Source organism: Penicillium canescens (genome assembly GCF_028828765.1).
Source record: "Penicillium canescens strain IBT 15451 chromosome Unknown utg000006l_segment0_segment0, whole genome shotgun sequence".
In the NCBI taxonomy this organism is placed as follows: Eukaryota; Fungi; Ascomycota; class Eurotiomycetes; order Eurotiales; family Aspergillaceae; genus Penicillium; species Penicillium canescens.
Window position 1 is genome coordinate 2,086,456 of NW_026703968.1, and position 26,969 is coordinate 2,113,424.

The 26,969-nt window shown below is 49.1% G+C and overlaps 9 protein-coding genes across 9 annotated transcripts; 2 read left to right on the top strand and 7 right to left on the bottom strand.

Annotated features, from left to right (window-relative positions):
- Window positions 1-555: 555 nt before the first annotated feature.
- N7446_009756 (zinc-binding alcohol dehydrogenase family protein) lies at window positions 556-1,701 on the bottom strand (the record flags this gene model as incomplete). Its single annotated transcript, XM_058518501.1, has 1 exon — window positions 556-1,701. One exon carries the CDS (start codon window positions 1,699-1,701, stop codon window positions 556-558), a length of 1,146 nt encoding a protein of 381 aa, XP_058369289.1.
- A 414-nt stretch (window positions 1,702-2,115) lies between these two features.
- On the top strand, window positions 2,116-3,291 carry N7446_009757 (uncharacterized protein; the record flags this gene model as incomplete). The annotated part of the gene is made up of 2 exons (XM_058518502.1): window positions 2,116-2,279; window positions 2,334-3,291. Exons 1-2 carry the CDS (start codon window positions 2,164-2,166, stop codon window positions 3,289-3,291), a joined length of 1,074 nt encoding a protein of 357 aa, XP_058369290.1. The 5' UTR covers window positions 2,116-2,163.
- Window positions 3,292-4,377: 1,086 nt separating this feature from the next.
- On the bottom strand, window positions 4,378-6,460 carry N7446_009758 (putative GABA permease; the record flags this gene model as incomplete). The annotated part of the gene is made up of 8 exons (XM_058518503.1): window positions 4,378-4,538; window positions 4,601-4,994; window positions 5,053-5,139; window positions 5,198-5,730; window positions 5,785-5,932; window positions 5,996-6,042; window positions 6,164-6,298; window positions 6,361-6,460. 8 exons carry the CDS (start codon window positions 6,458-6,460, stop codon window positions 4,378-4,380), a joined length of 1,605 nt encoding a protein of 534 aa, XP_058369291.1.
- A 2,574-nt stretch (window positions 6,461-9,034) lies between these two features.
- On the bottom strand, window positions 9,035-11,376 carry N7446_009759 (bifunctional K:H/Na:H antiporter NHX1; the record flags this gene model as incomplete). Its single annotated transcript, XM_058518504.1, has 4 exons — window positions 9,035-10,893; window positions 10,968-11,117; window positions 11,219-11,248; window positions 11,334-11,376. 4 exons carry the CDS (start codon window positions 11,374-11,376, stop codon window positions 9,035-9,037), a joined length of 2,082 nt encoding a protein of 693 aa, XP_058369292.1.
- Window positions 11,377-11,749: 373 nt separating this feature from the next.
- Window positions 11,750-14,195, bottom strand: N7446_009760 (putative sucrose transporter). Its single transcript, XM_058518505.1, has 4 exons — window positions 13,763-14,195; window positions 13,640-13,679; window positions 13,251-13,572; window positions 11,750-13,191 (listed from the first exon to the last, which is right to left on the bottom strand). Exons 1-4 carry the CDS (start codon window positions 13,948-13,950, stop codon window positions 11,840-11,842), a joined length of 1,902 nt encoding a protein of 633 aa, XP_058369293.1. The 5' UTR covers window positions 13,951-14,195; the 3' UTR covers window positions 11,750-11,839.
- An 879-nt stretch (window positions 14,196-15,074) lies between these two features.
- On the bottom strand, window positions 15,075-17,388 carry steA (sexual development transcription factor SteA; the record flags this gene model as incomplete). Its single annotated transcript, XM_058518506.1, has 5 exons — window positions 15,075-15,318; window positions 15,369-15,452; window positions 15,537-17,057; window positions 17,110-17,209; window positions 17,265-17,388. 5 exons carry the CDS (start codon window positions 17,386-17,388, stop codon window positions 15,075-15,077), a joined length of 2,073 nt encoding a protein of 690 aa, XP_058369294.1.
- Window positions 17,389-20,092: 2,704 nt separating this feature from the next.
- On the bottom strand, window positions 20,093-21,668 carry N7446_009762 (uncharacterized protein; the record flags this gene model as incomplete). The annotated part of the gene is made up of 2 exons (XM_058518507.1): window positions 20,093-21,570; window positions 21,620-21,668. 2 exons carry the CDS (start codon window positions 21,666-21,668, stop codon window positions 20,093-20,095), a joined length of 1,527 nt encoding a protein of 508 aa, XP_058369295.1.
- Window positions 21,669-24,059: 2,391 nt separating this feature from the next.
- On the top strand, window positions 24,060-24,498 carry N7446_009763 (uncharacterized protein; the record flags this gene model as incomplete). Its single annotated transcript, XM_058518508.1, has 3 exons — window positions 24,060-24,202; window positions 24,267-24,367; window positions 24,431-24,498. 3 exons carry the CDS (start codon window positions 24,060-24,062, stop codon window positions 24,496-24,498), a joined length of 312 nt encoding a protein of 103 aa, XP_058369296.1.
- A 338-nt stretch (window positions 24,499-24,836) lies between these two features.
- On the bottom strand, window positions 24,837-26,432 carry N7446_009764 (amidohydrolase; the record flags this gene model as incomplete). Its single annotated transcript, XM_058518509.1, has 1 exon — window positions 24,837-26,432. One exon carries the CDS (start codon window positions 26,430-26,432, stop codon window positions 24,837-24,839), a length of 1,596 nt encoding a protein of 531 aa, XP_058369297.1.
- Window positions 26,433-26,969: the final 537 nt, after the last annotated feature.

The window sequence follows — 26,969 nt, forward strand, 5'->3', positions numbered from 1 at the left end:
TCATACTAGATAACGGTATCTATAACCGCGAGGTTATTAACCTCTCCGACCAAGAAAGGACTACTATTTCTTTCTTTTTCTTACTTCCACTACACCATAGCCGTACGGGATACCTATATACAGCGTCCCAAGCAATAACTTACACCTTTACGTGGCGCTTAGGATTAGTAGCCTTAATAGTGGAAGAAGCAAGTCGACTGTATTGGTATATAGCGGTGGCAGTGTTAGTAATAAATATGCGGCAGAATTAGTTTTGAACTGATGGCCTTATCAGACAGCCGTACAGGCAGAGGATGGCCATCTTTTTTTCTTCTTTTTTCTTCTTTTTTTTTTTTTGGCAAGTTTTGAAGTTTTGTTTTCGTGCTCTTGTCGCCTCTCGTCATCCTGGCTCAGCTGCTGGTTGAGCATAGCCACTGCACCTGGACGGTGCACAATACATTGATACCATCTTATTCTATCTCTCTTAAAATTATTTTACATACAGCTTTGGACTCGAGATTGCTTCTCATGGAGGCCACTCTCTTTCTTTGCTTACTAGTTCTCTAAAGTACTCAACTATAGCATCACGACAAGCTTCCTTCCCGAGACACCTTGCCTCTGAAGATCCAAAGCCTCTTGTATCTTGTCCAGGCCGTTGCCCACAACATGCGGCGGAGGTGCTGGCACAAACTGGCCCCGCTCAAGCGCCTGTGGCAAGAAATCCATGTAGACGCGAGACACGACGCTGTCGGGGTTGACTAGGTCATTGACAAAAATGAATCTGGCTTCGACCCCAGTCGTGAGGCGCGTCCCGGTCGACTTGATCATGCTGCCCACCATGCCCATCAAGTATGTTCCCTTGCCAACAAATGTCGTGAGCTTGGTGGGAGATACTATGGTACCGGCCACGGCGATGAACTTCCTGGTGAGTTTGGCATCATGGTTCTTCATAACGGCGGTGCATGCCTCAACGGCGCCACGGCCAATAGTGTAAGCACCAACCAGCTCACGACCCGCGAGAGCCCCTAGGAGGTTCTGGACTAATGTTTTGCTGCGGTAGTCGAAGACATGGGTTGCACCGAGGCCCTTGACATAGTCAAAGTTCTTGGGAGATGACGTGGACAGGACTTGGTAGCCAGCAGACACGGCAAGCTGCACGGCGTTGCTCCCAACACTCGACGCACCACCAGTAATGATGACGGCACGCGGCTTGCCTGACTTGCCCATGACGTCGACGGGCGCCGGGATCTGAGGCATATCGAGGGCCAGGTAGTCGGGGTGGAAGAGACCGTACGCTGCAGTCCCGAGGCCCAGTCCCAGGACACAAGCCTGTTCGTCGGTGATGTGGGAAGGAGTTGGCGTCAGCATGTGCTGTCGCATCACGGTGTAGAGCTGGAACCCTCCCTCGGCTGAGCAGTTGACCTCCTTAGCTAAGGCTGTAGCGCTTCCAGAGACTCGGTCGCCCACGCGGAAGCGTTTCACGTCAGGGCCGACCTCTACCACTTCGCCTGCAACGTCGGTCCCAAAGATGAAGGGGTATTGAATATAGCCAGCGACTGCGGGCCCAATGTACTGCAACACCCAGTCGAAAGGGTTAATGGCCACGGCCGTGTTCTTGACCACGACTTGGCCCGGGCCAGGAGGTGTGTACGGTGCATCGCCAACCTCGAACGGTAGAGCCTTTTTCGCAGGAATCCATGCAGCCTTATTTTTCGGAGCCATTGCTGCAAAAGGGCATGGAAAAATGAACACCCGTAAGACGGGGAAATCGTGTGAGCTCTCAGCTGGAATGGTATGGATTGAAGCAAAGCAAAGCTACAGTCTTTCTATCTGTATGGGCACGATATTGAAAGCCCCGAGAACCCAGGAGCTCGGGAGCTTCATGGAGAGTATATACGATGCGGCAACCAGAGATATAATGCCGCAGGACCGGACTTCGCACATTCCGCTGCGGATACATGTATGGAATATTCCTGAGATATATGACCCAAGGAAGAATTCATGGATCTATCAGGTCGGATGTTGCCAGGTGAGACTATAACGGACTTTAGAAGGTTAAATCCGCAGGAAGGAATCCCGGCGGAGTTACCTCCGTTCGACCCCCAGGTGTCTCTAAACGTTTCCCACACCTGTCAACTGAGATATTCGGACCTCCAGGCATAGCTTGCTCGTCCAGCCAGCACCATGAGAAGATTGAAACAAGTCTCTAGCCAATCCAGCACATATGGCCAAGCTTGCACACAGTGCTACAAGGCAAAGTGCCGGTGTGTGCGCACCTCCAATGACGATAACTGTGAAAGGTGACATGGTGATACAAGCCTGTTGATTCATGAAATTTGCTAACAATTTCCTAGATGTGTCCGTCTTAAGAAACGATGCGAGCCATCAGACTCGGTTCGTAGGCGTAATGTTCAGACAGCTGAAGAGTCCGATACGCGGATCGCTCGACTAGAAGACAAAATGGAGATTTTGTTGAATAAAATGCAATCTTTCATCGGCTCCCAAGGTGCTCCTGGGTCGTCAGTCAACGCCCTTCGACCAATGCCCTTGAATGGAGACAGCGCTTCATCATCTACTTCTTATGCGAGCACTCTAGTAAACACCGGCACTCATCTGAATTCGTGTGAGGGGCTGGCATTCACGACGGATTCGTTCACCACAGTATCACCGAATCCAAATCCTCTACTCCTATCTCACCACTATTCTCTGTCTCCACCTGCTCCGCCAAATCAAGCAGATGAGCGGCTTGATTTCTTTCGATCCCGCCTGCTGCCATCCTTCCCTTTCATGGATCTTACACCAGACATGACGAGCTGGTATCTACGCCAAAACAGGCCTTTTTTGTTCCAAGCCATTCATACTGTTGCCACATTCTCGACTCAAGAAAGACTGTCCCACGTCGAGGAGCTGAAACGTCTCCTGTTCACATCTGCTTTTCTAAAAGTCCAGTCAAATATTGACCTGCTGCTTGGGCTACTAACGTATCTGGCATGGAGTACCGATGCCTTTCTTGGCAGAGCGGATCTCATATCTCGCCTCATGATGCTCGCCATTTCACTAGTATATGACCTGCGGCTGTTTAAACCATCCTCGCTCGACGTACAACTTATGATGACTATTACCCAAGGGCGGGCTGATGATAGCCAGAGCCCCGACGATGAGACACTCAACGGCTTATTGGAAAAACAGCGGGCAATATTGGCATGCTTCATTTTGAGCTCTAAGTGCGCATCGCCTTCCAAATTTTCTATTAAACTTCACTGCAGTCTCTGTTATTTGGCTCAAGCCGTGCTAACGTATGGCTATTTCTAGTATGTCGTCACATCTCGGACGTCAAGATGCTATAAGATGGACGCATCAGATGGAAGAGGCTCTTCAAGTCATCACAATAAACGAGACATGTCCTGGAGATAAGCTATTTGTCTCTCAAGTACGCTTGCAGCTGTTAAAGCAAAGAGCGGACGATCTCCGACAACAGGACGAGACAGACTACGCTCGTACAGGAACAGCTCCTGTGGCGGCCTCCGCTCCTCGCATATTGTATATCAAGACGTTGCGAAGAGAGTTGCATGAGCTAAGATCTTCATTTGACATTGATACTCAACAGATAGGTAAGTAACCTCTCAGGCGAAAGGGGTGTCGGATTATCTCCGCTCGGGATTGCTGATATCTTCGCTTGGGGGAAACCCAGGCTTACCATACAGACATCCTCAATACACACGCGCAATACGTTGAATTATACATAAATCAACTCGCATATTCCATAAGTCAGGACTCACTTCCTCTAAATTTATCCGGACGAAGAGGCGACGGTGGGATACGAGGATTCGAACGCCTCGAGCGATTATGGCAGTCAGTTGAGAATATTAAATCCTGGCTGGACCATTTCTACCTGATCCCTTGTTCGAAACTTGTCGGCCAGCCCTTCCACTTTTGGTCTCAGATGATTTTGAGTATCACGCTTTTGAAATATCTATCGACACTCCAAGATCCCGAATGGGACTGCCAAGCAGTGAGAAACACAGTTCACCTAATATCGACGATAGACTGTATACTTCAGAAGCTCGACCTCAGCAGCAAAGAGCCGGAACTTCAGTGTAACGACCATTTACTCAAGTACTTGTCCAAGCTTTTAACCAGATGTCGGGCATGGGCTGAAGCACGGTGGAACATAGCTTCTCATATACAGAACGAGGAGGTCAATCCTGACAGAAACTGCCACAATCACCAAATTCCAAATCTAGATCAGATGGTTTGGATGCAATCGATGGATCTGGGCGATGATCAGTGGTTTGAAGATGTACTGGGTATGCCCGCTACATTCTACTAGTTCGCATTGTCTCTATGAATTCTATGCGTTGTTCCAAACGAAGTTAATATGTGACCCTCGACGTCCCCCTACTTAGTATCTATATCTACATGGGTAGCCATGCCCTCATCCTCAGGACTAACAGTAGTCTGTGGCCCCTTATAAGTCTTCTTCGCATAAACATAATAATAAAGTAAAGCCAAAACCCAAAGCGAACCATTAATAACAACGGTATAGTTCATAGTCGAAGCTATACAAGCAAGTCAGCAAAACCATTCCCACACCAACCAAGGGAAGAACAATGAAACTTACGCGAAGGATTGGGACCCTCAGTCGGAATCATACAGAGCACAATAGCGAAAACCATATAAATAACCGCAACCCAGCCAATAGGCTTACTGAGATACTTCCCCGTATAGAATTCACCAGGAACAAAGCTCTCATTACCCCAAAGCAAGCGACACAGGATAGGCGTTAGCCAGGCTAGGTCATTGCCAGCTACGGCGAGGGAGAACAGGGCGCTTGCTGCTGCGTTGTCGATAAGGCAAAGGAGGCCAATGATTATGGATGCGGCGACTATGCCGCAGACCATTCGGACGGGTTGGTAGCGCATTAGGTTGTGTTGGCTTACTTTTCGGAAATAGTTGGAGAAAGGGAGGGCGCCGTCGCGGGAAAACGCCCAGCTTTGGCGGGATGCTGCTAGGACCTTTTGTTTCGTTAGTGGGTGGTATAGTGGTGGATTGTTGGGTTGTGTGATGACTTACGATACTAAGCCCCATGAAGAATTGGACGATCATAGTCACGGCCATGAATCCAAGCGCACCGTTCTTGCCGAGGGCATCATAATAAATCTGAAGGAAACGGTTAGGGTATCGACTTTGGGAAGAAAGAAACAAAGATAGAACAAACCTGAGCCATAGGCTGACCAAACTTCGAGCCCAAAATACCCTCGATATCCTTACTCATCGAAGAAGCAATAACAGCCAGAGAGACAAACCCAAGAATACCACACAATCCAGTCGAACCAATGATACCCAATGGCACAGCGCGGGTAGCATGAGTAGCCTCTTCACTCATATGCACGCAAGAATCAAACGCACCAATAGTCCAAATAGGGGACAGCCACGCCAACATAAATGCCCAGCCCGCGGGCCAAGTCGTATAGTTCTGGACCTCGCCGAAGACATAAGAGCCGGAGTTCACGGGTGGACTGTTATGAGCCTTTCCGATTGGCAGGGCGATAACAGTAGCGACGACTAGAGCGATGTTGAGGAATATACACGCGGACTGGATCTTCGGCATTGCTCGCCCAAAAAATATGGCGATAAAGCCGTGCGCGGCGACTGTTGCCACGTATGTACCGTAGATGACTGGTCTCGTGGCCGTCCAGTTGCCATCCCGCGCGATAGAGACCATGGAGAGGAGCATGTTTGCGAATCCGTCTGGGATTTTTGTTAGGAAGGAGCACTTGGGAAGAAAAGGAGGATTCGACTGACAATCGATGGAGCAGATTCCTCCTACCAAGCCGAGGGTGTTGCTATATCCCACCAGGAAACTAAGTGGATTCTTCCATTTCTTCGCTGCGTAGTAATGCGTCCAGAAATATAGACCTCCGGCTGTGGGCATTGCAGATGCCATATCGGCCTGGCGTTGAATGCTGTCAGTATTGGGCTGTTCTACAGAGCTGTATAGAAGAAGCAAACATACCATTGCCAAACTGACAATAAAAATGAAGAAACTTGCAGCCAGCCACCCTGTCAGAATGTATTAGTACCAGAGAACTTATACCCCGCGAAAAGAATTACATACCCTAAAAATCAGTAAGTAACAAATCAAAGCAATTGATAGGGCGCATATTACTCACCCAAACCATACCGACTGGACCAGCAGGCATAGAAAACGACAAAGTCGAAGCAATAGAAGGCAAAAGTCCCATAATACTAAACGCAACAGCGAATATCTCAACTGTCGAATAATGACGTCGCAATTCCTGCTTGTACCCCAGTGTTGCTATCAAACAGTTAGCCTCAGTTACATTTACATACTCCAGCAAGGGAATAGGCATGACATACCTAACAACTCCGTATCCCCGGCCTGCGGCTTCGAGTCACGCCCCGTAGCCACCGAAGCAGCTTTCTTGTGAGACATAACTTTCTCTAGTATATCGGCCATAATTGCGATAATTGAGGTAACTAGATGGAAACACGAAATTTGATGGTCGAAGCAGAGAGCGGAGAAGATGTAGGAATGCTCATCCGACACAAGATCTATCCTCGATAAAGAGCCGCACTAGGATAAGATCGAATATAAATAAGCAACAGGAAGAAAAAGTACGAAAAGATAAAAGCTAGAACCCGTGGGACAGCTCGGCTTATAATAATACTTATACGGGGTAATCCAAACAAGCTTCTAGCCGCCTTCCATATTGACTGGCCGTGAAACGATCAGCTATCTAATCTGCCTATCTGGGACAACTGAGGGGTACATGTACATATACAAGTGCTGCATAAGTTAATGCGGAAGCGGAACTGAAGCCGTGTAAACCTATCGCACTTAGATACCGGATTTCCTCTGCCATTCTTAGCGCCCCCTTTCCGTTTTAGTGCTGCGACCTTGCCGCTTTTTGCTCAATAAGACACGAAGTACATGTACCATAGATACTGGTAACACAAATACTACGCTTTCCCTCAGACGGTAAGGTGTATCTATATAATATGGGCCTATATGAAGTCCGCGTAGATCTCGATGTTTATTGATTGGTATATTGGGTGTAACATTCAATGTCTAGAAGCGCTGCATATAAGTTTATTTAAGCCAAAAGAAGAATGATAATAACTAGTCTTTTCATTGCCCTTTTTGGTCAGAGTTATGCTGCTGCGGCTCCGCTAGATCTCTGTTCTGAGGCATTGGAAACCCCTACTGAGTTTATCTAGAGCACGACCGATATAGCTGACACTATCACAGTCATCCCAATAAGCTCCCGGCTATCGAAATTGCAGCTTAGAAAACGTAATAGGCTAGTCATCTGCAGGTCGCCACCGCTCGGTTCTCACCTGCAGGTGGTTTATATCCCTTCCTTCTCCCTCTCTCCTCTATAGGAGTCCTCCATCCATCAGTTCTCCGGTGGGCGGGCCGCGGCGACCAAGAGAAGCCGGGCTTGTCACCCTCTAAAAAGGGACAAACAGCCGACAGAGGTATTTAAACAAAGCAGAGGCAAGAGACTGGACCTGGAAGCTCCCAGAAACCAGTAACCCTTAGCAGTCTTCCATCCATTCTGTCCTTTTGCTTACTCGTCATAGTGATACCCCACGGGATAATACCGCTCAATTACCTTTTCCTGAAAGTTCTTCATTCATTGGGAATTGGCTACCCTGATCTTCACATCGAAAACCTTCAGCTTTCAACTAACGGCCAGACACTGGTTCTCGCTGATCTCGAAAGCCGCTGGGGACAGCTCAGTGCACCTGAGATTGTGCTCGAAGATATGTTGGCTTCTAGCTGGACTGAAAAATTCGATATCTATGATATTGGCGTTGTAATCAAATGCATCATATTTGCCTATGTTTCAATGACTTCGGAAGTGGAATGGCCTCTTACCCCTCCGCCTTTTGATCGGATTGTTAAGACGTGTATGCGTACAGACCCTATAGAGCGACCGGAGCTAAATGAATTGACGGCCATGGTAGAGAGTATTTCAACCTAGTGGGAGAGATATGTTATTACATGTTGAGTCTCATAGAGTGGGCTCCGCTGTAGTGAGCCCAGCGATAAGTGCCTTTTAAAAGCAGCAGCAGCTACCTAAGATAGAAAAGCCCCATCCGGCAGAGAAATACAGTATGTAGAGTGACGAGTGACCTACTGTAGGTACATGTACAACCTCAGAAACAGTGGAACTTAACTTATACAGTATTGTAAGATAGTTAGACTTCATCTACATACAGGTATCACGTCCAGACCATCAGGCTGTCCGATAGATATCAAATTAAGTTCTGTAATATCCCAAGAGAGAGATTCAACATCACAAGCTACAGTATCTCTGATTGTATCTCTATCTAGATTGAGAATCGAGGATTGAGTGGCTGAACGAACACGGTATGGGCGCAAGTACACCTCGAATGAGAATAGCGCCATACAAGTACAAGCAAATACGGTACAGGGAAGCGTTATTTGTCTTTGAACTTTGCCCTGCTAGAGATAGCTTAAGTTGTTCCGAGTGGTCGATAAGATCATGCAGTTGGAGATGTTGGAGAAAGGGGCGAAGCTTTGCTTATCTTCCGGGATGAGGTATGGTTTACGTGATCGGTTTTATCTGATGTGTAGATAGATATCTAAGATCTGACCTGATCGTTGGATTGTCTCAATTATTGTATGAGTCTTTGGTACGATTGGAAGGTAATGTCCGAGGTTGAAATAACTTACCCCGGGGTGTGTGGGGAACGTCGAGGCTAAAGTGCGGAGTCGAAACTTTGATTGATTTCAGTGTTATCCTTCTATAAGTTAGATGAATGACTGAATGAATTGCGCGAATGTAATATCTTTTTAAAGCTATAGTGTGTGTTTATGTTACAGTCCAATCCTCGGAAGGTGGAAAAAGACCGAGAATGCCAGAAAAGAAAAAGAAAAAGAACAAAGAAAAGAGAAAAGGAACGTTCCTTCATGAGAATGCAGACCCAAACAAGAAAGGCTAAATATACGTCCAGATCGAAGAAACATGCAAGAAGAACCCACCATCCTAAGGTATAAAACTCAAACCGCCCCAGGCCCGGGACCTTTGTGGTTTGACTGGTCTAGCAACAACGTGGGTTTGATATAATCCTCATCGAGCTGGCGGAACCAAGCTGCATGATCGCCCGACGCACCACCAGACCATAAATCCCGCAGTGCCTCGCGAGCAGTGAGGCCTGTTCCCTGCCGGGAAGGGGAGACGCTGGTAGAGGCTGCATTGGGGGATCGGGCGTGCGGCGAAGGCGCCGGGGGTTGGGAGGCTGATCGTCGAAGACGCGAGGCTCCGTCTGCGGCAGGCGGGAGGTCATCATCAGAGACCTCGAACTCGTCTGGGTCGACGGGTCGGTTGGAGCGGCTGGTGCCGGTGGGTGGCAGGCCGAACTCATCATCACTGCCTGGGCCGGCAGCGTCGCCATCGAGTAGAGTCGCGGCGGATGAACGGTCACGCCAGGATTGATCTTTGTTGCTGTACGCCGCGGAGTACATGCGCGTATGGGTATGTGGTGGACTTGGGCGGCGGTTGTTGCCGCTTGAGTAGCTGTCTGCTCGCTCCCCGAGACCAGCGCGTGGAGCAGCAGGCGTCACGCCATCCATTGGGATGACCGAGTCGGCGCGGCGTGGGGTGTATCCCAGGCCAGTACCGGAGCGCTTGTAATAGGTTCCTCCGTGGGTGACCTCAATGTCGAATTCGTCATCCGAGTCAAGCTCCTCCACCACACCAGTTCGGATGCCCAGGATCTCCAGCATGCGTGCTGTGGTTCCACCAAAGATGATGACGGTTAACACGACAACAACCAGGACCGTGGCTCGAAGTGCCGGGGCGTTGACGCCAGAGAGACCGGCTGCTAGCGCAACACCGACGGCACCACGCAGTCCAGCCCAGAAGAGCATAGCCTGGTAGGCGAATGGTAGCTCATCTGCAACTTCAACACCACGGCGGCGTGCCCGATAACGAAGGAACCAATTGATAGCCTTGGAAAGCGGGAACACCGCGAGGTAACGTGCGAGACAGATACCAAACACGGATACCAGGATGAACAAGGGATTGAACTGGAGGTTAGCCTCAACGAAAAGATCAAGACCAAGGTAAATGAAGATGAAGTTCTCCGACAGCTGAGCCATAACCTGGAACAGGTATTTCGTGGTCAACTGAGTGCGACGCGACATATTATAGTAAGCATAATGCTTGAGGGTAATGCCACAGAACAAAAGCGAGACAATGCCCGACAGATGCACGCCATTGGAAAAGAAATAACTGGCATAGGCAATGAGAATGATAAGACAGCTCTCGATCTTAGGCATGCGCCGCACAAGAGTGTACTTGAGACCGAGCGCGGTTGCAATTCCAACCAGCATGCCAACCAGCATACTTCCAAAGAACACAAGCAAGAAAAGCCCAATAGCCTCAAAGAGATTGAGGAAAGTCAAAGAGCCGGCCTCACTCTCGGCATACTTCTGCGCCGTCTCGAACAACACAATGGCAATCGCATCGTTCAAGATCGACTCGCCGAAAATGATAGTGTAAAGCTTTGGCTCGACCTTGTAGAGGTTGAAAATAGCCAAAATGGTAACAGGATCTGTAGCGGAGAGGGTTGCGCCCACCGAAATAGCTTCAACAAAGGAGATGTTCAGGCCGTTCAGCGGGATCCGTGTCCAAAGGTAAAGAACCAGGCCAAGCACAATCGCCGAGATAAAAGTACCGGCGAAGGCGAATGTAAGAATAGTGCCGATATGCCGGAAGAAGTTCGCTTGGTGAAGTTCGTATCCGGAGGCGAGGATAATCGGAGGAAGGAGGAGGTTAAAGAAGAATTGGTAATCGAAGGCGACGCTGTCTTGAAGGGTTGACTGCGTTAATCTAATAATCAACCCGACGAACATTCCTGCCGACAGTCAGTATTCCCAGCCCAGTTTGCGATTTGCATAATGCGCATCGAAGCCTTGAGTATATGCATACCTGCAAAAATCGACAGAACCGTCTCATGGACAGCTTGGATCTTCTTCTGTTGAAGCATGTAGCTCGTAAAGAGAGCGAACATTAACAACATGATCATAATAAACAACGCCCAGGAGCTTGTGATCTCCTTGCTCCCTGCTTCGGGGGCATCTGCAATGAAAACACATAGTTAAATCACCGAAGTTGTAAAGCGCCATTCAGCCGGGCGAGAGGGGATGATGAGAGGGGGGAATGGATTCAGGCACGCGTACCATCGGGATCGGAGTCCTCAGCGGCTCTCCCTAGAGAAGAACAAAGATGTTAGCTAGTCGTCCCAATATAGAAACCAAGCGCCGGTGTTCAAGAGCGCCGATCAGAGGAACATACGGAGCAGGGCGTGGAGGGCATCGTTCATGAATTGGGTCGCCATGGCGGCGCCTTAGGTATCGAGGACCAGCGCGGACCGGTAGTTCACTCCCACAGTGAGTTGTAGATGTGAGGAGCAGGCGCACATAATCCGAGAGGAAGAGAGGTTGCAACTGGAGAGGTTGATACGCGGAGTTTAGGCAGTTCGGGGCATAAGTTGCAGACAGTTGGCTTGGATGCGGTATGGTATGGAACAGGACAGTACGGGTTACAGGTGGTCAGATAGGGCGGTAGGGCTGGGATACCGCACCCGACGATAACATATTGTTACTGTTGTGTTATTGTAATACCGAAATATAACACGTGGACAAGATGCCGCGCAACTGCCAAGAAACGGCAGGAAACAACCAAGGGGCTTAACATAGCAACATATTGTGCCCTACAGACCCACATACTCTACCCCTTCCTCCTTTCAAGGATGTGAACATGTATATGCCATATGCATTAGATGCATTCATATTTCTATATCAACGAAGTCTCCTTGTCAACCAAGCAGCCACCAAAGCAGCGCACCCCCCAAATCGTAGCACCCACCCAACACTATCATCCCATGGCTCCCCTCTAGGTTTCTGCGCCGCCTTAAAGATAGCGCTGCAAACAAGGCTAGACAGAATTTGCGGGAATGAAACAGCCATATTGTGCAACCCAAGGACGATACCAGCTTGGGCTACACTGCTATCATCGTCGTGCTTAGAATGACCCGGTTCAACATCATCACAAACAATGTCACTTTCATGATCACCGTGCTCCTCGTCCTCATCATGAACCTCTTGGGCTTCACACTGGTAATTCATACCACCGACAGAAGCGCCAGGCTCATCGAAAGCCCTCTCAACATGGCGATGACGTCGCCGGGAAGGGTCAATGCGAGCAACTTCAGCGGAAATGAGAGCGAAGGGGGCCCAGAGGGAAACGGCCCAGGGGATACCGACTAGTCCGACGAATGCGGATCCGGCTTGGTGGGAGTAGATGAAAAAGGTGCTGAACATGCAAAGGGCGAAAAGGAGGTGAGAAAAGAACCAGACCTGTTTGAGAGTTAGACCCGGTATTTGTAGACGTGAAAGCCAGGTCGGTTTGCCCTCTGCTTGATGGTGTGGGGTTGCGTCGAGGAGGGGCTCGGATGCAGTCCCTATCGGCATTCCTGAGAATGATAATCTCCTGCCAGTCGGTTCTTCGTCTTCATTGTAGTCGCCACTTGGAGAGGCAGGTTGCGAGGTTGTCATTGGGGAGGGACTGTACGTGGGCACCGTGAAAAGAGGGAGTAGTGTATTTGCGAGGAACGAGATTATGGCGTAGATGAGGAGAGCGAATGCGCCCATCCGGGTAGCATCCTCCCAAGCCTCATCGATCTTCTCTTTGGGGAGGTTGGGGTTTTCAGCGAAGATCGGGTTGACGTATAATTGTCCGATATAGGTCGTGGAGTAGAACAGGAACGGGAACCAGCCCACCCATGCAGCAATCTGTACCTCGCAGACACGAGCAATCTGCGTCGGGAGTCTGCGAATAGACTTGATGACCTGGCGGAAAAACGAGACAACCCCAAGCTTGTCTTCCACAGGCGGGTCAAGTCGAGGATCACGCTCTTTGATGTAGGCACAGCTGATGGCGACGGTAACAGTCAACGAGACGGAGGCGAGTACACAAAGAGCCTTGAACTGGGTATTTCCCAGGAACGGTACAATCTTTGGCAGATGTAGATAGCCAAGGATATAACCTAGGATGTTGCCAATCCCGATTAGCCGACTCGCCCAGGCATTAGCCAATTCTTGTTGGTGTGAGGGACAGTTGTCGACAATGAATGCTCGGATTGCAGCTTGCACTATGTAGGACGATGGTCAGTCAGTCGGCAACCAACTCAGTGCCGCAAGGTGTACACACCGGTAGCGATAGCGAAATCCAGGCAATACATAAGAATCGTAGCCACGATATTGACAACAATCTTCATCCCCTGGGAACCATACTCCACGCCAAATATCGACAAGAATCCGCCCACAAGCTCTCTCACCCATGCTAGGGATAGCAATGCGACTATGGTAGCTGCACCGCCAACAACCATAAACGGCTTCCTCTTGCCCCATGAACTGCGACAATTGTCACTTCTGATGCCGATATAGGGCTGCACCAGTCCACCTGTCAAAGGACCGGCGATCCAGACAAACGCCAGAAGGGCTTTGCTCATCCCAAGGGATAAGAGGTAAGGCTATATTATATCATCTAGTCAGTGTCTTCATTCAGGATAGTATTTCAATTGCAATGTGTATACTCACCGACCCATTAGACAATTCAACAGACCACACAACCTGAAGGCTATCAAGTAAACAGAAAAGTATTAGCAATCCACCACGCCTTGAATTCGAAAGAATCAAAAACAAAAGAGACTCCATACTTACCCTCCAATCGACAAGGTCAAGAGTAACATATACAAAGCACCCTTAGACGTCTCATGATCAACACCACCATTCAGCGGACGGATGTCTTCATCCCCACGACCATGTCGGTGCCCATCCCCAACCGGAGAAGAAGGCATTAGCGGTGATCCTTCGTCAATGGGGACAGGCCGACCAGCGACCTCTCCCATTGGAGTTTGGGGGGTTAGGTTACGGTTATAGGCAGTGCCGGCGGTGAAGGCGATTGTGACTGTTAATCGGAGTTGTGGAATCCTGCGCGGATACAATACCACATAGGACTTAGGATCGGGGAGCGTACTTCCAACCGCTGAGGCTTGCGGTTACCGGAGTTTGTGGCTGAGCTTGTCAGATCAGGTGCTGCTATATGAAACCTCCTGTAGGTACGTTGCTTAGAGCAGTAGATAGATTGGTGGAGAGGCCAGGGTGGAGAAAGTCAGTCGGAGAGAGTCCGTGGGGTTAGGGACTTGAAAGTGGACACGCATTTCACCTGGCAGGCGCGAAGATGTGATGTGATAGATCAGGCTGGATAAGTGGCCTCCAGTCTGGTATGAAACGAAATGAGATCAGCGATGTGCGGCATCCTATCACGTCTTCAGGACGCACCAACGTCAGCGGCACGTGACGTTTCCATATACAGATAGCGTCTAACTTACTATGGCGTAAAGTAAACAAGTATCGTTTTCAAAATTTTGACATCCTATTCAAGTTCGTTACAATATGTCACTGTCTATGTATGATATGATATGATAAAAAGCCGTAGCCGTAGTATAGACGGCCCTTCCCAATTCCCAGCCTAGCCACTCTTCCTGGACAATGCCTGATAGTCCAAGGAAAAAAGAAAAAGCTTTCCCAAATTTCCATTTCCATTTCCATCCACCCAGGCGTTGAGATTTTCACATCACGTCCTCTCGTGCCCGTTCCCGCCAGGCAGCATGAGGTAAGTGGCTGCCGCTGAAACCCAATTTCGCGTGCAAGGGCAGAGACAAGCCAACACCAAATATACAGGGTGTTTCCTGTAGAACCCAATTACACAGCCCGAACCCGCAAAAGAAAAAACAACACGTATAGAAGAATGACAGAGACGCAAAGATGCAATACCACAAAGGCTATACACAGAATCGCGGTATGCGAGAGGTTAGCATTGGTCAATGTGACGATGTGCGATTAAACAGGCGATATAAACCCGAAACCAATGGCGCCTGTGTGCGCCCCAGATTCCTAATGAAAGACGAAATTGAAGAGAAGAGTGAATGCATCAACTGTGACTTAGTTGGTGCATCGCGCTCTGTGATCTTCACATGTGTTGCTGCAGAAGCTGTGGAGCGATCATGTGCGAAGCAACCATGTTGGGCATGGCGGATGGCATAGTCATAGGAGCTGGCATGGTCATGTTCGTCATGTTCATCATAGTGTGAGCCGGCTGAGGCGGGGAGATGCTCTCCCTTTGGGAGCTGAACTCGTTCTCATCATTCTCCAGGTCTTCGTCGGTTGGGACGAGTGGCTGACCATCTTGTTGCGCTTCATGGATTCGACGGTGTCTAGTGAGGGTTAATACCAGTATGTCAGGGGTAGGATGGCCCAAACTTACTGTGCGAGATTATCAGACCGAGAGAAGGCCTTGGTGCAGAACGGGCATTCATAGGGACGCTCTTGAGTGTGCGTTCTTACGTGTCTAGATAAGCGTCAGTTGGCTATACGATTACGATGCAGATCCCTGATGTGGGCTGATGCGAAAATAGAATGGAGGTCAGCTTACCTTTTAAGATGCTCTAATCTCTTGAATACTCTGCCACAAGATGGGATCGGACAAGAGTGAGACTTCTGGGGGTAAGGTCCCAGCTCCATCATGGTGGCGCTCCTCGCTCTCCGGGCAGGTCCCGGCGCCGAACGCTCTCGACCAGTAGCGTTTGAAACTGCAGTCTCGAGAGATGTATTGGTTGGCAGAGCAGTCAGATCATCCGGTTGGTTTGTCATTGGAACTGAATGTTGACCGGTGCTCTGGTCGAGGTTCTGCAGCGGCGTACCGTGCCGAGACATCTCCTGCATAAGATCCTTTTGAGGGAGCATCGCACTTGGGTAAGTACGAGCGAGATCCTGAGTGGATTCATCCCCCTCTGCGACCGGAGCCACCGAGCTAGAAACTGAGCGGCGTAGGTCACTAGGTCTGTGAGCAGCGTAGGAAACTGGCTGAGCGGACGGAGTCGTGGATTGGACATGACCTGATGTGCCGGGTGTAACGTTCCCAGAGTTGGGCGGGATGGAAGATCGACGCCTGCGCTGCTTGTAGGTCGGGGATCCCTCGATAACGGAATACGGATTCGAGGAGAAAGACCGAGGCGCCGGAGGATAATGAGCGCTAGCCAGATTCGACGGGGGCAGCTGCATCATGGGGTTGTATGCGTGCCCACTGGCGAGATCCGGAATTGCTGTGTAGAGTCCTGTATCTTCGTTGGCGATGTAGGCGGGTTCCGATCCGAGGCCAACCGAGTGCTGCGGCGGGGTGACTGGCTCAAAGGACAGGCCCCGGTTGCTGTAGTCTTCGTACTGCGAAGACACAAACGACGGCGCGGGAGAATACTCGTAGAAAGTCGGCATGGAAGAATGGCGCTGGTGCATGCGGTGAATGGGCATTCCGTTGCGATCGTACTGGATAGGGCCGAAGTCCTGTTCACGCTTAATAATGCTTTGGACTAAGGTGTGCGACAGGGGCATCGAAGGTTGGCTGTACATCGGATTCCCACTGTCGTCCTGGAGTAGAGGGATCGCTGGGGGAGCCATCTGCGGGGGAGGCATTGCGTCAACGGTCCGAACCACGGGGGAGTTGGGCTGGCCATATGTCGTACTTGCGTGGGCAGCAAACGAGGACGAGTTCGCTTGTTGAGCTTTGGTCAATTGCTCGTACAGGGACTGGGACGAGTCGAATTCGAAGGACATGGCCGGTTCGCTGACTGCGACCGTAGTGGCCTCCTGGTTCATCTTCTCGCGCTTCAGGTCCCGTTCCAGTGCATCCAGGAATAGCCGGTCGTGGGGCACGCTGTACCAGTAGAACACCTTTTGCTTTTTTTGCGTCCGGATACAGTTATTCTTGTACAGGTAATCCAGGAACGCGCTCTTGGGCTCCTCGAGTGTCGCATCGGTTCCGGCCTTGAGGTTTCGCAAATCCGAGAAGATGCCCTCCTCAAACTTTTTCGAGTTCTTCACCGGACGTCCGAAGGCTTGGAATCGGAACGCGAGACATCGGACAATATCGGTACCGGAGATGTGGAAAAGGTTGCTCCTATTGAGATGGTCAGTCACTTTCCCCGGTCACTCACTGCGGCAAGACTAACCAGAGGACACAAGAGACATAGTCGCCTGTGGGAAGCAAGAAACGGCGAATAAGCTGGTCGGGAGGCCAGTCGACGGGGGCTGACAGGAGGAAGTATTTCACTAGCGAATGTCAATACCATATCTCTTGAGGCAGAGAGACCACCCAATAACCTACAGTTATCCACTTGCTGCAGCGCAACCTGCGCATCATGCGGTAGACTTTGCTGGGCTTCGGTCGAGAGCATGAATGTTTCGGGCTTTTGCGGTGGTGCCATCGGGGCACCCGGCTGAGGATACATGTTGTTGTTCTTTGAATGCGCACTGCATAAACAGTCAGTTCCGACCGGGAGGAGGCAAGTCGATAACCCATGCGCGAACAAAGAAGCGGCTCCGATGAAAGAACCGCATTCCCAGCCGCTGTGTTGGGATCGAAACCTCGGGTAGACACTCACCAGAATAATGCAATAACACAATGAAATCAGAAGCGCGAAGATCAATGTCCGTCCAATGTAGACAGAATATCACGGATGTCACGGTAGATGTGGAAGAGGAACCAGCCTCTTGACGATAAAGAAAGAGTAGAGATTGAACTGGACCAGCCGGTAAGCTCTGTATATTCTCGCGCAGCGGAAATAAGAAACGAAAGTGAAGAGGATGTTAGAGATGAAGATGAGAAGGGGGGAAGAAGAAGAAGTAAGGCGGTTAGAGACCCTGACCGGTCACAAACTAGTATGTTATTGTTAGTCATAGCGTTACGGGCCATGAAATCAGTTAATTACGCTGTATTTTACCACCTGGTACGGCATAGTCCCAAATTTAGTCCTCTTTCATCAACTGTTTTCTTCTTCTTCACTTCTTCTGTTCTATTCTTGTGTTATTATGTTTTCCTGAAGAAACACTCCTGTACACCCCTTCCAATGTTTCCATATCTCATGTTCATGTATCATTCGACGTGACCAGTCTGACTGCATAAGTGATATTCATATTAACTTCCCCTTTCAGCGTCCTTCTAGACAAGGAATCGGCCTTGGAGTCCAACGGGAATCAAGTGGAGCCAGCCAAGGCTCATCAAACTGGCGCTGGGACCTGAAGCACCCGCTCTCTCGTTTCAGAGTCTCAGTGGGCGCTTACATGCAGCCACTGAAACCGTCCCACTCCCAGTTGACCGACCCCTGGTATTTTCTCCGAAGTTCCCGTATCAACGGTTGTGGCTGTGGGATCTTCTATCTTCCGGCATATCTGATTCTACTGTGCTTGGACTGATCATATAGGACTGGTCGAATGCCAGGCTATACATGTACAATCTCCTATAGATCAGGTGATTAAGCACACACGTGTTTGGCGCAAAAATCAGGCCATTCACAGGCATTTCTCATTATTGCTCCATGGAAACGGGCCTCCACTAAACAGCCAGCCATGTCATAATAAGTCCAGACCAGGAACCGGATTCCTTCCGGTCACCTTTTTCCACGGTCGAAAAGGCTGGGAAGACAGCAAAATTCAAAGCTTGGCATTCTCTATAGCTAACCCGTACTGAACCCACCGGTTGACTGAGATGTCATATCTTTACCCTAAAGAGCTTGGTACAGCCGACTGAATCCGAGAACTCATTACTTTATACACAGATCTTTCTCATGAAACTATCACCATGTCTCACTCTCGGACACGAGGATGATCAAACCAAGATAAACTTCGTCTATTGTTGCCCCAGGGGGAGGGAGCCCCGTCAGGCTTCAGATTCAACAAGAAACAAGAGCAAAAAGTATTTTTAGTGCGACGAGAGGGAGTACAATGACCTAGTCTCGCGGGGCACTACCCGATTGAGACTGCGCATGGTCCAATTCTCTTGACCTGGGTTACAATTGGGTACAATTCTGATCGATATAGACTCGGCCTGGAGGTTTCAACTCCGACCAGGGTATGCCAACCTCGCCCCCTGAGAACTGAATTGCACTGGGACTGCTTCTCTAGCGTTGCTTGTTAGTACTGCACAGAGCATCCTGTGATACATGCTCGTTTGATCGTCCGACCTGAAACAATCTAGAAGTTCGACGATTTAGCCGTTTCGAGAAACGTGGGGACGTTGCCCTGTCCTAGTGTACTAGTGTCGGGTCTGGTTGCTGGGACGAGTGGATGAACTTTGGGTATTTTTTTCGTCTCCTCCTGCGCGGAGTCTCATGTGAAAAATAGATCACCATTAACTGTACTATAGGAAAGAAAAGGGGTGGTTGGGTTTGTGCCAGGTGAAAACCCCCTGTTCAGATGAAGAAACCGTTGGAATAGCCACTAGTCGGCTATTTTTTCCGGGATTTCGTCGCTGGAGCGTGGAATGGGCTTGTTTCCAGGACGCCTCCTGGTCCGTGTTTAGGAGAATTACGATCTCCCCCGAATAATAAACAAAGTAGCTAACTTATGCCACAATATGGTAAACATACTGCACGTTTAGGGGGAACTTCGGTTCGGGCTAGTGGCGCCATGTCCGCTCTAAACCGCAATCTGGAATATCTCCGGCTCTTTTTCCAAGCATGCTAACTTCCCCTGACTCAAATTATATTGATGCTTCTTGCGATTCCGTCCCACTAGGCTTTGTCTCGCCCCTCAGTTTTTTGTTCTCCGGTCAGTAGTGCCGAGTGGGCCAGTCTATTGTTATCTCGTGTTTCGAGTCATGAAAAATGAGTCCACCCATTCCACTGTTTGCCCGACTTGCTGTTCATGCAGGGGTGTCGTTCGCCGAGCAAGGCTTCTATGGCTTTCGATACAGTTCTAAGGTCATCAATATCAAAGAGCCTTTTTGCAGGTCTTGTGACCTACCTTGTACTCCATATGCATGGTTTCTTACGGAACCCTAGGTACTATATAGAAGGTTCATACCTGCATGAACATGTGAAACAAAGTAAACTTTGACGGTAAACTCGGACAGGAACATGAAACAAACACTTGAGTGAATTTTTATATGCAAGTATGACCGAGTAGATTCTATGTACAGTCGAACGTCTAGCCAATTCAAACAGAGTCAAAGCTCTTCCTCCTTCTCTCAACCATTGCCTCTTTCATGAACGGACTCCGAGCTCGGATATCCTTACCCCAGATGAGCACCAGGATTGGCGCAAAAGATAGAGCTAACGCAATGAAAGCTAGCAAAGTACTAGCCCACCGAAGGCCAAGAGTCGAGTACATACTCATAGTAGCCAAAGGCAAAAAAGCCGCCAGTATATTTTCACCAGTGGCAATAATCCCGATAGCACTGCCTGCGTATTTGCTATACGCATCGACAACATAGTCGGAGATACCCGTGACCACAATAACGCTGCCGGCGCCTACCATAGCGAGACCGATGGCCGGCGCGATCCACGGGAGATACGGATACGAGGTCCAGGCGTACGTGAACATCCCTCCGGAGATGCCAAACACTCCACCCACAATGGCAAGATACAGTCGTGCTTCGGGAATAGGGGTTCCGGGCATTTCGGTGTTGCGCGACGCTGAGTCGAAGTATAGTTTGGCTGAGAATAGGGTGAGTACCCAGCCTATACATTCTCCGACTACGATTGCTGACTGTACGTAGCCGGCTTGTGAGGGTGTCCAGCCATACAGGTCAGCGAAGACTTGCTCAACGGATTGAGTGAACATGTATAACGTGCCAACGGTGAAGGCAGACCATAACGTCGATACGAATACCACCGACTCAGTGAAGAAGAGGACGAGAGGCCTGCTAGCGCTGTGGCCTACTAAACTCAGCATCGACTGATCTTGGGTATCAATCTCGTGCTGGGTATAGGCATTCTTGCCCTCACGGCGCAGGGCCTTCGCCCGTTGTCCCAAGATGGCGATCCCACGACATTCTTTGAATAGGAAGAAGTACATGGGGAAGAAAGCGCCATACCAGATCAACTGAACATATCCAATCCACCTCCACGACAGAGCCTGGAAAATCGCAGCCCCAATCACAGGGCCAATACTACTCCCCGCCAGGTAGGCGACGATGTATAGACTGACAGGGACATTCCGGGACCGTTCACTATCCCACACATTCCCAATGACAGTGGCTGAGGTATTAGCGAGAATGGAAACGCAGCCTCCAGCAAAGAATCTCGTCACTATCAACGTGGCAAAGTTCTGCGCTACTGCTTGAGGGACGACGAAACAGAGAAAGATCAGGTATGTTCCCAGAAATACCCATCGAACGCCGAAGTCTTCCATGAGTGGCAGGACGAGCAGAGAAAAGCATCCGCCCCCAACAGCCCAGGACGTGACAGGCCAATAAGAGTGCGGGAAGTTTGCGTCGGATATGTTGAAGCGCTCATTGATGGCTTCGTGAGCTACTGTGATGATTGTGCCGTTCATCATGGTTATGAAGGTGGTGAATACGGCGAGGGCTGTGAGAAGCCATTTCTCACGCAGAGACCAATTGTATGGGTTTCCCGGATCTTGAGGCCCATCCCAAGACACGATCTGAACGTTTAAGTTGGGATCTTGATGATCTGTACCTGTCAATATTCATATCCCGTTGGCTGGACAGAGTATATGTACCTATTGTCTGGTCATCGTGGCCTGAGACATCCCCTCGAGAAAATACCATTGCTATCTCACTCTTGACGAGGCTCTTCGTCGATGCTCGCGATGTGTAGGGCTTCTTCAAAATCCCGTGTGACCGAGTTGAGGGTATGATATCACTTTTCCTTTTCCGTCGCGCAACTTCGACCGGTACAGAGATTGTTCACTCGCACAAAGATCTCGTCACTTTGCATCTCACAAAAGAGAACAGCAATAAACTCCATTTATACTGCCGTCAAAGGAAGAAAAGTTTTCAATGGCGGTGGTGAGTTGGGGACCCGAACAGAATCGAGTTCTCCAGACAATGACCATTTTGGGACTAGTGGAAATCGGTCTCCGAGGTCGTTGTGATCTCTACTCAACGTGGTTGGTCTACGACGTTGCTCTGACCTTCTTTTTCTTAATTCTTAGTTGATGCAATTAGCTAAATGATCTGCGTTTTCTGCACCCCACAGTTACTTTGCTGGTGTGGAAGCCTTTCCAGTCTGAATCGTTAAATATGCGCGGGTTAGCTTAGCGAAAGTAGCTGCTTCCGTGGGTTAGATGATTTGCATCGGGTGCGTTCCCGGGAGTTTGCTTTATTTATTAATATAGTCTGTGTTTTGTCGAATGATGGATGTGGTATTTGTTCAAGCTACGTTTCAAGCTACATGTATATTTGGTTGCCAAGGTGTTGGATCTGATACAGCATAGCAAAAATAATGCTTGTTTGACCGATCGCTATCGATCGATACTTGTCAAAATAGAGCACTCTTACACGGTTTCGTTTCCCAAATGTTTGTCGTATATTCGAGGTCTTGGTTTAGTGCATTTGTCGTACGCCACCACCGTGTACTCTAGGCACAAAGCAAGATTGACAGAAGTTCTTTCATCAGAGATTGTACAGGAAGTTTCAATGCATTGTAGAGGCCTATAACATTACGAAATTATAGCTAATCTATTAAGAGCAGCATTTCAGCCGCATATGAGTCACCTGCTGCGGGCTAGATATATGTTCCCGACGCCATGCCTTTAGGGCTGTCCTGAAGTACCTTTGCAGTCAAAACTACTATATCACACCCTCATTTACAATCATTGGGGAGAGAAATACAAGATGTCAACCCATCATTATATCAAAGACACCATGGGTACACCACAAGGAAAAATTCGTCCTCGCAACTATCATCACGGTACCCGTCAATTACAGTCTCACTCGTTCATACGGTCGTTCAAATGGTCCTTTTGTACCATCAGATGAATAAAAGGAGAAAGCAAAGCTCTTATCATTCAACATTCATCATCTTCTATATCCACCCCGGAACTTGCGCGCGATGACCACTGGTCTTTCGCCACGTCTTCAAACGGGGAGTTTCGAAAAACGAGGTTGTGCAGCAGTTTCTTACAAGAACTAATGATCAGATTGTCGCATCATTGAAAGAAAGCTACGAGGCTCTGTCGCACAGAGATGAGTTGATACGCGATAAACCGGCGAAGGCCCAGAGGAGAAAAGAGGCAGCGCTTCTGAGGATGGCGATATCTCATTTATTGTGACGGTATGCTGCGAAGAGGGGCGTCATCGGAGTGTTGCCTTTGTGGAGGAACTAGTTCAAAGGCTTATACTGCTAAGAACGGGGGATGACTGGCTTGTCGAAAATTAAATGTGTATGTCGCTCACCGTGATAGCGAAAGCCTCGTAACTGGCAGCTCAGATTTGACGGTGCAACAAACAAAAGCAAAAGGAAGAGCCAAAGGTGGGAAAGATGCTAGGAGAACAAACCAGAGAAAGAACGCCTTTCGCGACTTTGATGAAATCATCTAATTATTTCTTCAAATTATTTTCTATTCTTCCATTCTTCTCATTCTCTCTGATTTCTTCAATTCGTCTAACATTCATCATCTCTTGCTATCCTCTTTCGTCTATCCATCTCAGCATAGAGTACACGTGGACTCAATCGACAACGAAGCAAGAAATGTCAGTTTGACTCCTACGAGTCAAGTAGCGATTATGGATGAATGCTACACCCAGAACGGTGGTACAAGCCCAAATCAGTTATAGTTGCCCATTATCTCTTAAGTCATAAGAATACTATCTTGGCTTGTGTCATAAAGTGGACAACAATACTCAACATGCACATTGAATATAACCAACACCGTTCCTAAAAGTTAAAACAAAGTGACGTTTGTTGGATCAGCGACCAGGGTCGGGATAGCTGTGATAGGTGGCGGCCGTAAAGTGTTTATATCATAGGTTTGCCACGCCCAATCCTTGACGGCAATAGAGGCAAGCTTAAGCTCCCCGCATGTAACATTACCTCAATTCTTTTCCTCTTCATCCACCTAGACACCTTCCTATTTCCTTTATAACTCGATATCTTGCTACAAATCGGAGCTATATAACCACCACATCTGAACGTTAAACAACCTATCCACCTCCAAAATGGTCAACACCACAATCGACAGTAACCCTCTGGACCCCAACTACGTCGAGCGCCGCAGCTCCCTCGATGCAAACGATCAGTCGCAGAGAGCAAAAGCGGCTGGGAAAGGGATGGATATTTTCGTGGACAGAAATGTCGCGCCGTATGTTTGGTATCTCCCAGCTTTACCATTCTGAATCTATAACTGATATATGGAATTAACTTAGATCCCCTCACACCATGTGTTCAGAGCTGGCACATCAGCATGCCTTGGAGCATTTGCAAGAGAATACCGAGCACTGGTCTCAGAAGGAGATGGCGGAGCACAGTATGCACTTTTGCCTTCGACAGGTCGATTTTAGATCACATCACTGACCATGATATCTACTAGGCAACCTGTTGTCTGACCCAACCGCCGACCGTGGATTCCAAGCTCACCCCGAGGAGCTTGGAGAGTAACGTTGAATGGTAGTCACATACATGTGGCTTGGATTTGGGACTCTATTGGAGGTGAAGCGAATCTTGGATTTGAGCGAGAAGCGAATGTCGTGATGAGACTGTGATGACTTGTAAATTAAGAAATTGACATTATGTATTCCATGTGACAGCTGTAAAATGAGCTTGAATTTTTTTTGTTAGGCAAAAGTACAATTGCCTGGTGATGTCACTATGATACACCCGCATTAACGACACTCGAACAGTGAGTCCCAGTAAGAGATATCAGCCAATTTTAAACGGGTTTATCGATAATTCAATCTGATCTTAATTTGATTCTCAGGTATAGCGTCTAGCCTATATCAACTTTGCGAATCAAATACCTTCATCCCCCGATACCAAGTCTGGCAAACCCTAGCTTCCAGCAAGGTCTCCGGCGTCCACTGCATATCAACAACCAAAAAGTCCGCAAAGAGACCCTTCTTCAAACTACCAGTCCAATCATCAGCAAAGCGCGCATAAGCCGCACCAGTAGTAGCAGCAGTAGCAGCCTCAACAAGCCCAAGCCCGAAATGCGGATTAACAGTCTTGTCACTCTCTGTCTCCAGCGCCGACCGTCTAGTGGTAGCATTATATAAATTGGGGAAAGGCATATGAGGAGCAGTAGGCGCATCAGTCCCAATAGCAATAGGAGCCCCGCCATCCAGGAACTCCTTATAAGCGAACGCACGCTTACAACGCTCCGGACCAACAAGACCAGGCCATGCCTTGAAAAGCATAGGATCGGAATGAACGGGCTGAATTGAAGCAGTGATACCAAGTTGACCGAGTCGCTTAGCATCTTCCGAAGTCGTCAATTCCAAATGCTCGATTCTGTGTCTGGCGCCTGGTGTACCGACTCGAGAGAGGACGTTAATTGCTTGGTGGATTGCTTTGTCGCCGATTGCATGGATGGCACATTGGATTCCGGCGGCGTCGGCGCGCTGCACGACTTCTTGTAACATATCTTCTGGCCAGATTGGGTCGACTGGGTCTGATTTGCCTGTGTATGGCTGCATAAGAGCGGCGGTGCAGCCGTCGACGACGCCATCGCAGATCAATTTGATTCCTACAATGCAGAAGTCGGGTTGATTGTATTGTTTGCGTAACTCGATTGCTCGATCGACGTATTCGAAGTTGGCGCTTTGGTCGGCTGCGAAGGGGACCAGCCAGTGGGCGCCGATGTGGAAGGGGATGGTGTGGTCCTGTCGGTAAAGGTTTAGGATCTCCCAGGTTACTTCGTCCATGGCCATATCTACCAGACCGGTATATCCGGCTGCAGTGTAGGCCTTGACGGCTGTGTCTAGGGCGTCTAGTTTGTCCGCTGTGGAGGTGACACCTTCTAGATGGGGCCATGCGAGGTTCATGAGAGCTGATTCATCGAGTAGGCCTGACGCCTTCCCGTTTTCATCACGGTGAATAGTTCCTCCTGGGAGATCGGGGGCAGTGTGGGCCTTCATTTCGTCGAGGGCAGCTGAGCTGCACCACATGGAGTGGAGGTCGAAGGAATCAACGAAGATGGGGCGTGGGTCGATGTCATCTAGCATGCTGGCTAATGCGACCCCATTTGTGGAGGATTGGATCCAGCCTCGGCATAAGATCCGAGGAATGGAAGGATGAGCTTCAGCGTAGGATTTGATCGTTTCACGTATTTGTTCCAGGGATGTGCATTCAATGAGGTTGGCCTTGCGGAGGGATTGGCCGTATTGTAAGATGTGTACATGAGCATCGATAAAACCAGGAATCACAGTCCTGTTTTGTAGGTCAATGATCGTCGCATTTTTTGGGGTTGCTGTTGCATCTGGAGCGCCGACATATGAGATTTTGCCATCCTCAATGATCATGCATTCGGCAAAGCCTTTGCCGTTGTTCAAAGCTGAGGGCACGAAGATACGCCCATTCTTGAAGATAGATGCCATGGTGCCGAGAATAAATATATGATTGTTGACCAGCAGAAATGAGGAGGCGGCTATGTCTGAGGTATTTATTGCTTCATGCGGGATGTCCGGAATGGTATTTGGATCCGAAAATCCGAGTTCTCCAGAAGTTTCCCTTTAAGAAAGTCAGCAGTGGAGAATCACAGATGAGGTAGTATTATTTAAAGGGAGATTGACTGAGATATCGGAAGGATAGCTGTAGTGAAGTGATACGGGACCGGCCGGTAAGCTGAGCGTTGATTGGTTGCGAAACAGAGCCCCGTTGATGCCGCTGAGTGGGGCGGCGCAAATTGACGCCATTGGTTGATTTGGTTAGGATTTCCGGGGCAAAGAGGCTATTTGGAGGTTTAGGCGAAGGATAGGCGAGCTCTAGATGCTATCAGATGACTGGGTTGTGCGAATAGTGGCTGCCTGGTGGACTTACCTTTGTATCCACAGATAAGTATCATTAGTATACTCAAGTTGGCATCTCAGCACATTGTATAGACATGAATGCTTAACTTATAGATTCGACAGTAA

Excerpts from the sequence above, each read along its gene's own strand:
- N7446_009760 (XM_058518505.1), bottom strand. The coding sequence starts at position 13,950 with ATGGGAGAGGTCGCTGGTCGGCCTGTCCCCATTGACGAAGGATCACCG. Across the intron at positions 13,680-13,762 it reads TTGACCTTGTCGATTGGAGG|CCTTCAGGTTGTGTGGTCTG; the intron begins GTAAGTATGGAG and ends TTTACTTGATAG. Across the intron at positions 13,192-13,250 it reads GGATTTCGCTATCGCTACCG|TGCAAGCTGCAATCCGAGCA; the intron begins GTGTGTACACCT and ends CGTCCTACATAG.